This window comes from Micropterus dolomieu, linkage group LG21, assembly GCF_021292245.1.
Source record: "Micropterus dolomieu isolate WLL.071019.BEF.003 ecotype Adirondacks linkage group LG21, ASM2129224v1, whole genome shotgun sequence".
NCBI classification, from domain to species: Eukaryota; Metazoa; Chordata; class Actinopteri; order Centrarchiformes; family Centrarchidae; genus Micropterus; species Micropterus dolomieu.
The window spans coordinates 21025873-21035398 of NC_060170.1; the positions used below are offsets into that span (position 1 = coordinate 21025873).

The window sequence follows — 9526 nt, forward strand, 5'->3', positions numbered from 1 at the left end:
TACAGACTTCATAGATAAATCAAAAGAAAAGAGTTTAAAAACCGTCCACAGCACCACACAATCATTGGAATTTTGAAGAACCTAAACTTCACCTATTCCACTCTCCATTCAAAACACCGACAAATGCTAATGTTTTCCCATGATTGTCATGACATGTGCAATGATCAAACCAAATAGAAATGATTAATTAATTTCATCAGAAATTCTGACAACATAAATGTGGCAATGTTTCACACACACAAGGTTCATACACAGTACTCCCACATGGCTGTAACATCATTACGGTAAATTAAGTGTTCACTCGTCAAAATAAAGCAAAAATAGACAAAAAAAAGCACACACAGGATCAACACAAGACTGTGTGACATTGTTTTGTTCTAAATGTATCAAACACTTGGTAGCCACTGTAGAAATTGACCCCCACCAGACAAAAAGCCATCCACCTTCCTCTACTTTAAAACTGCATCTGAAGCCTGAAGTGGAGGTACTCTGACTCTATTAACATTTAATGTTTTGCAGGTAGCATGTGTTTTTTGTGTATAAAGTTCATACCAGTGACAGTGCTGTTTGTTGTTTTGTGGCTCCACTGACCAACTTGTACCTCATGAGTGGAAGAGGGAGCCAGCTGTTTGTTCAGCCGATGCTGTTTGTTGGTTTTGGGCCCAGTGGTGGATGGGGTTAGCATGACCTCACGAGCGAGACAGAGAGACAGAGAGATATGTTTCCAACTTACAGTACAGGTCTTAATCACATGCTTGACCGATGCTGTAATGGTCTTGCGTTTGATGCATCATGACCAAATCAGTCCCAACTTAATTATAGTGTAACAATTGAATAAGCGAATCAGAATTTGTGGACTGGGTCACTTTGTGGTTTCAGTACTTCTTGTACATCCTGCAGCTCACATGTATTTGGCCCTGTATTTCAGAAAACCACAAACATATGACACTGATGTTTTTACTTCTAGTCCAGGCATGTAGTGAGCTAATTCATAACTATTGATATGATTCATAAACACAGTCAGACATGCAGGGATGTTTTCTTCTAGAGGCAAAGGCCTGTGGGTTCGTTACTGAGCAGAGCCTCTACCTGTTGTGGAAGTTTAGCTAATGTTATGAAACATATTATCAGTTTTCTGAAAACACTGGTCAATAGCCCTGACTGACAATAGGAGGGGGGACACACTGTGAGCAAATGTCCAGTGTCTGAGCAGTGATTGACAGGCCAAGAAGCCATTCTCCCTAAGGGATGACAGGGACACGTTGCCTAATAATAACCTGCTTTGTGCTGCAGCCGGGCGTAACATTCTGCGTCCTCTGACATCATGTCACATGACCGCAGCTCCAACATGTGGAAATCAACAAAGAGTGTTGTTCTGTAGCCAAATCATCTGTCACACGCCTCCTTTCTTGCGTGTGTGTCTGTGTGTGTGTGTGTGTGTGTGTGTGTGTGTGTGTGTGTGTGTGTGTGTGCCCTTATCCATGTCATCAGATGCAATGTTATGTGCTATAAAGTTGTTGTTAGACTAGAAAAAGTCAACAACCATGTTATTACAAACACTATTTTATATTTGTGCTGCCACTTTAAATGATGTTTTTCCCATCGTCCAGAATGAGACTTAAATATCTCGTTTTTCTTTGTTTATTTCCTATTATTATTGATCAGTAATTCTGTTGTGCTGCGTGATTTGGGAAGTCGACCCTGCAAACAATAACATTCATCATTTTTATGTCATTTTGTTATGCAATAGCACCAGTTTGAACTGATCTTCATCAGCCAGGAAGGACTGACACATTCACTACAGTAAATTTACCAGTCTTCATGTCCATGTCTTCAAGGCTCCAACATGCATGAGACATAAATATGACATGATCCGGTTACACCCTGCAAGAATGTAAGCACAATGCAAATGTACTTTTGCATAATAAAATCACTGCAGCAGTAAAATGTACACATTACAAGTAGTCTTGCTCTTCCTATGAAGCTGACATCAGCAGTCACAACAACACCCAAAGCATGCACATTGTGTCGACACATGCCAACCCACATGCTGACATGCTACAACTCACTGTCTCAAAGGAATTTTGATTTTCAAAATAAGACAACAGGAGAATCCATAAATTATTAGATTTTCTCCTCTCACAGAGGGAAAAAAAAGTTATTACATAAGTTTTGGAGCCGACACATCACATGAAAACATTTTTGAATGCCTGAAACACAGCTGTAGACCTCAAGTTTATGAAAAATTTGACTCACCATATGTTATTGCCAGTCACTTTTTTCTCCTACAGTTTTTTCTGATTTCTCTCTGAAACTATGTTGTCAGTTATACATGTCAGTTAGTCATACCAGTAGTTACTTACGAGGAAAACACCTTGTCTGAATCTTGAATAGTGTTTTAACTCTTTAGCGGCATGTGTATCAGTGTTTCTATCCCCATAGCACAGGCTGGATTAGCCAACTTTCCTACAAGAACGAATGTCCTTCAATCTAAATGTAACTGCAGTAAGTTCTATTTCTAGACCAATGATTGCTTTATATACATGACTTGGAGCATGTCTCTGAGAATAACATAAGCATCGGAGTATTAGAACTCCTATGACTTCTTTTCTGCAAACACGTGGCCTCCCAACTTAGGCTGAATCTTGCCTCTCTGTGAAATGGGCTGTCCCAGTTGAAAAGGACTTCCCTCTGAATTTTGATCCTGCCTAAAAGTGAGGTTGAATTGGGAATCAAAACAGTTTGAGCAAAGTCGAGAGGGGCCCTGGAAGGTAGGAAAAGAAGGAAAGCAAGACCAGTGGACAGACAAGCAGGAGAACCAAGGATCAAGGGATTATAAGAAAATGCCTTATGGATTTCAGTGAAAAAGAGAGGGAGCAGATAACTTCAGGGTCCTCAGTGATCCTCTACATCCATAACAACATTTCTTTCTATATGTCTCTTTCACATGTTCTCACAAGCTCACACAAGTTCACTTCGTCTTCAGGTATTTCTTTAAGAGGGCTTAGGGACCGCCGCAGACAGGGAGAGGGGATGTGGGCAGTGAAAAAGAGGAACAAGGAGGATGACTTGAGATGAGGTTGCTAGAAGGGGAGTTTGAATGCAGGAGGCGGAGGGAGTCAAGGGGAAGATCAGGGCTGGGAGTAAAGACAGGGAAAACATGGGAACGAGGATGAAGGTGGGTGTTATAGTAAAACACTGGACAGGTTCTTTGTGAGCTTGTTAAATAAAGTACAATGAGAAGGCAAAAATAATGAAGAAGTAATAAAAAAAATGTCCAAAAACTCATGGATTCAAAATTTTACTGCCAATTTCAATGTGTGTAAGTAGCTTGTAGTAAAATGTAGAGTTATTGGAGTTGGTCCAGGTCGAACTATTTATGCTGAAATCAAAAATGCATCATATAGTATGATTTTACTTTCTGCACTGCATGTAAAACCTTATTTAAACATGTCAGTATCTAAAGTCAAGCATGGCCTTTAGTGAAATCTTAGATATCCCAGAGAAAGTATGGAGTGGTGTAAAACACCCTCATTCCCTGAAATTTAGTGGCTTAGTATAAAAGATAGGTACATTATTCATCCCCGAAGAGAAGTTGCAGTGTTGCAGTAGCAGAGGTTTACATAAAATATAAATAAAAACACAGTAACTGTTACAAAACACAGATGAGGTAGGTCAAAAAAACCCCAATAAAATAGAATTAACAATTTTACAAATATTATATTATATGTTATATTCACACAAACTACTATACTACTAAATATAAAGTCTCTGGAAAATGGAAAAATTCATTCAAAAGTATATCAACACTGGACTCATGGGAAAATGCCGCTGCTTCGTGTGAGGTGCTCCTCTGCACCTCACAAGGAATGGCACAAAAATTCTACTTGATGATAATACTTCATGAGTCCAGTAAAGCGCTGTCTTGTGCGCATTTTAGCATAGACCGAATGTTAACTATGTCCTTAAAGTGAGACAATGTATAAAAAAGGTAGCACAGCTCTCCAACTGAATTGAAAAAAAAGCAAACTTTGTTTTCTCGAAGCAAAGTTACCAGGACATTTTCATTACTGTTACCGAGACAAAGAAAAGCAGCAAATCAACACATCTGATGCTCTAGAAAATCGATTATCTAAACACATACATTTTCTATAAATAATCTATTCAGCTCTAAACTTTTAAACTCCACTGACTGACTGAACTGAACTATGGAGTCAATCTTTGTCCAGCGTCCGTGGATGTTAATTGTCCTTTGGACAGACCTCTTGCAGTTGCTATGTCCTGTGCTTCAACTTTCCCCCCTAAAATAGGCCTACTTTTGTGTTTGATGAACATTGAGAAAGAAAGTCATTCTCCCTGCTCTCCTTCAACCTTGATTCTTTCGTTCTTTTGAACGGATGGAATTGGTGAGGCTGCGTCCGATGTTGCCCGGACAACAGGCTGGGGATCATTGTGTGTGTGCAGTGCTACCTAAGTCAACAAGTTTTCCCAGGATTGTCAGAAGGGGGGGGGGGCAGGCAAGATGTGGGGTTGGGAGGGAAGGTATGGGGGGGGGGGGGGTATTAGGGGGCACCCAAACAAGAGGTAGTGATGGAGGGGATAGAGGGGTGGGAGAGAGAGAGGAGGTGAAGAATTTGAGAGAAGAAACTGAGGGAGGGGAGGACGAGGATCAAATAGAATTGGATAAAAGCTTAAGTCTTGGGCATGTTGAGACAAGGGGAACAGAGAGGGCCAAAGCAGGGGCAGTAGGCACACACACACACACACACACACACACACACACACACACACACACACACACACACACTTCAGCCACATATGAAAGGAACACATATATCTCCCATCACATAAAGCCTGCTATTCCTTGTACAGCTCTGAATGAAGATAATGGCTACAATAGTACCTTTGAAAATAGAACGCCACTGTTGTGCCTATTGAGGCAGCTTGTCTGTTTCCAGAATGGCTGTATTTCCTTTTTACTACCAAAATTCCAACAAAGTATATTTAATGCTATTAGAGCGGTGGAGGACGGATTAGCCAGGTTTTTATTCCAGCAGTGGTCTATCAATTCTATTCTATTTCTCGTGCACCCTGAAATTGATTTGCGGCTTTTCAGCAGGCCTATAACATAAATCCTAAAATTCCACCCTCCGTGCTGGAATGCAAAAATTACCAGACATAGCAGGGAGCAAAGCATTACCTTCTGAAACTAACTTGATCATCAGCTTTTTCTTGTGAATCATGCTATTTCTGTAAGGGTATAAAACGTCACCCTGTGTTGTAGTTTATCACTTACTTTCTGTGCTTCGGCCTTTAGCTTGATATACCTCATAATATATATAGTTTCCATTTTAGAATTTGGACACATCATAGTTGTATCTTTTTCTCCATGACACAAATATTCAGTTGCCAACTCTCCTTTGGGGTGAAACCTTTTGCCCCTGCAGCTATTATTTGGAATATATAATGTGTATATAAATAAACAGTATGTAGACAGATGTTGTATGGTAGGTCTGGCCCTGGGCGTTGTACAGTAGGTGTTTTGTTTTTCCACCAGTAAAGGTCAGAATCAGATCGTGTTTCTTGCCGTATCTTTCTTGCTGTATCTTTCTCTTTGTTGTCACAGATAGTTTGTCAGATAATCCAAATGGGTGTATTCCACCTATAATTACAGCACAGCACAGGCTAACTGTAAATGCACATAGGGATGTTTGATGGGTTTTTTTCATATACAAAAACAACACCAAAAAACTTGTTTCTGAGATCATTTTTATATTTTTAAAATATGCCCTCAGTCTCTTTATGCTAATAAGTAGGCAATCTTTGTGTTTTTGTTATTTTATTTAGCAACAATTTTCTAGAAACTTAATGACAGAAACTAGACAATTGGTGAAAGAATTAATGAGTCATTCACACACTGCTCAGTGACTGGTAATGTGGCTAATTTAAATAATGCCACATGGAGCTGCTAATTGCACTATATGCTTATAGCACTGCTGCTCCCTATAAAGGAACTGTTTGGAATTCATACAGCATGAAAGTCTCCCCACACTTCTCATAATACAAGTAAGAGTACAAGTACCAGAGGATAAATACTTACTTGAGAAACTCTTTGGAGGATGAAGCCTGCAGTACTGATATACATTAATTCATATGATATGTACTTTTCAGGTATGGCCGCTCTTGACAGCCGTGCTTCTGGTAAAATGGGTATGAGGGCAGTGGTCTACTATACCACCACTACCGTCATAGCTGTGTTCATCGGTATCGTCATGGTGCTCATTATTCACCCTGGAAAAGGATCAAGGGAGGAGTTCACCAAGAAGCAGAAGGTAGAGCAGGTCAGCCCTGCTGATGCCTTCCTGGACCTTATCAGGTACCTACACACACACCTTATGAACCTTGAACAACCAAACACACTCGTATCATTCTGCCAACAATAATCAGGACCCCTTATTTGTTGACCTCTTTTGATACTGATCACTCTGATGGAGTGAAAGATTTGGAAAATTTGAAGGATGCAAATCAATGGCGTTAACATTTTATACATTGTATGTAGTTTGTTTGTAGTTTTTTTAGTCATGTGCATTTCTAATTTGTAAGTAATTTCTTAATCCTAACAAAAATGTACCTCTGTGGTTGTGTTTTCTAGAAACATGTTTCCTCCTAACCTTGTGGAGGCTTGCACCAAACAGGTAACTCTCCCACCACATCCTCTCTCTCTCCCCTTGTCCTGCAGTTACATGAAATGTTTTATTCCTTGACTGAAACAGCTGTAGTAGTTACTTTACAAATTATGCTTTTTACACACAAAACATATGAAGAGTTTATAAAATTATGTTTTGTTAGAAATTAAACTATTAAGTACGGTTGAAACTAGTCGGTTGACAAAAAATTAATTGGCAACTACAGGTGCTGGTCATATAATTAGAATATCATCAAAAAGTTGATTTATTTCAGTAATTCCATTCAAAAAGTGAAACTTGGATATTATATTCATTCATTACACACAGACTGATATATTTCATTTAATTGTGATGATTAAAACTGACAACTAATGACAATCCCAAAATCAGTATCTCCGAAAATTTGAATATTATACAGACCAATCCAAAAAAGGGATTTTTAGAAATGTTGGCCAACTGAAAAGTATGAACATGAACAGTATGAGCACGTACAGCACTCAATACTTAGTTGGGGCTCCTTTTGCCTGAATGACTGCAGCAATGCGGCATGGTATGGAGTCGATCAGTCTGTGGCACTGCTCAGGTGTTATGAGAGCCCAGGTTGCTCTGATAGTGGCCTTCAGCTCTTCTGCATTGTTGGGTCTGGCGTATCGCATCTTCCTCTTCACAATACCCCATAGATTTTCTATAGGGTTAAGGTCAGGTGAGTTTGCTGGCCAATTAATAACAGGGATACCATGGTCCTTAAACCAGGTACTGGTAGCTTTGGCACTGTGTGCAGGTGCCAAGTCCTGTTGGAAAATTAAATCTGCATCTCCATAAAGTTGGTCAAACCATCACTGACTGTGGAAACTTTACACTGGACTTCAAGCAACGTGGATTCTGTGCCTCTCCTCTCTTCCTCCAAAGGAAATGCAAAATTTACTTTCATGAGAGAACATAACTTTGGACCACCCAGCAGCAGTCCAGTCCTTTTTGTCTTTAGCCCAGGCGAGATGCTTCTGATGCTGTGTCTTGTTCAAGAGTGGCTTGACACAAGGAATGCGACAGCTGAAACCCACGTCTGTGCGTGGTGGTTCTTGAAGCACTGACTCCAGCTGCAGTCCACTCTTTGTGAATCTATCCCTATTACTTGTACACGTTTTTCTACCACATCTTTTTCTTCCCTTCGCCTCTCTATTAATGTGCTTGGACACAGAGCTCTGTGAACAGCCAGCCTCTTTAGCAATGACCTTTTGTGTCTTGCCCTCCTTGTACAAGGTGTCAATGGTCGTCTTTTGGACAGCTGTCAAGTCAGCAGTCTTCCCCATGATTGTGTAGCAAACAGAACTAGACTGAGAGACCATTTAAAGGCCTTTGCAGGTGTTTTGAGTTAATTAGCTGATTAGAGTGTGGCACCAGGTGTCTTCAATATTTTTTTTTCACAATATTCAAATTTTTGTGGTTTTCATTAGTTGTCAGTTATAATCATCAAAATTAAATGAAATAAACATTTGAAATATATCAGTCTGTGTATAAAGAATGAATATAATATCCAAGTTTCACTTTTTGAATGGAATTACTGAAATAAATAGGTTGGGCTCTGGGTAACTTTGTGAGCATTTCTCACTAGTTTCAGAATTTAATTAATTAATTAATTAATTCAGAACAACCAATCAATTAACAATCAGCAGATGAATTCATAATGAAAATAATCATTTATTGCAGTCCAATACAAACATACAGCCATAAAATTCTGCTTTTGCATGAATGCATGAGTAATAATAATCTCATGATATAATATTATATTAACAGTCACAGGAGATATTCTTCTGCATTATTTTTATTTTTAAATCGTTAAGTACATTTTCCTGATTATACTTACATACTTTCACTTGGTTGGTTTTCCAGTCATTTCAAACAGGGTTGGAGCTGTTTTCATGGGCACCTAATGATCCAGCCGAGTTGTTATAACCTTGTCTCAGTGCAACTTTCACTTACTCATTTCAATTCAATTCAATTTTATTTATATAGCGCCAAATCACAACAACAGTTATCTCACAGCGCTTTTCATAAAAGAGCAGGTCTAGACCGTACTCTGTGATGATATTTACAGAAGCCCAACAGTTCCCACCAAGAGCAAGCATTAGGCGACAGAGGCAAGGAAAAACTTCCTTTTAAGAGGCAGAAACCTCGAGCAGAACCATGGCTCAGGGTGGGCGGCCATCTGCCTCGACCGGTTGGGGTGAGAGAGAGAGAGAGAAAGAGAGTGAAAGAGAGAGAGAGAGAGAAAGAGAGAGAGAGAGAGGGATGTAAGGAGAGAGAGTGGGGAGGGAGGCAGCCTACACAATATACACACAGAGGCAGCGAAGGTAATGTTGCTATAAACTAAATGAAAAATGGTACAGATATTTATAATAGTGTTAATGGTAACCATCGTAATGTTAATGATTATAATAACAATAATAAAAAAAGAAAGTAGAGGAGAGAGGAGCTCAGTGCATCATGGGAAATCCCCCGGCAGTCTAGGCCTATAGCAGCATAACTAAGGGATGGTTCAGGACTACCTGAGCCAGCCCTAACTATAAGCTTTATCAAAGAGGAAAGTCTTAAGCCTACTCTTAAATGTGGAGATGGTGTCTGCCTCCTGAACCCAAACTGGAACCTGGTTCCACAGGAGAGGAGCTTGATAGCTGAACGCTCTGGCTCCTAGTCTACTTTTGGAGACTCTAGGAACCACAAGTAACCCTGCATTCTGGGAGCGCAGTGCTCTGGTGGGGTAGTAAGGTACTATGAGCTCTTTAAGATAAGATGGTGCCTGACCATTAAGAGCTTTGTAGGTAAGAAGAATTATTTTAAAT

The 9526-nt window shown here is 39.7% G+C and overlaps 1 protein-coding gene across 1 annotated transcript in view; it reads left to right on the forward strand.

Moving 5' to 3' along the window:
* LOC123960641 (excitatory amino acid transporter 1-like) overlaps nucleotides 1–9526 on the forward strand; it is an 18858-nt gene that overhangs the window by 3810 nt on the left and 5522 nt on the right. The window contains exons 4-5 of the mRNA XM_046035518.1: nucleotides 6172–6376; nucleotides 6653–6695. Of these exons, the coding sequence (XP_045891474.1) occupies nucleotides 6172–6376; nucleotides 6653–6695 (248 nt within the window). The remainder of the gene's footprint in view (nucleotides 1–6171; nucleotides 6377–6652; nucleotides 6696–9526) is intronic.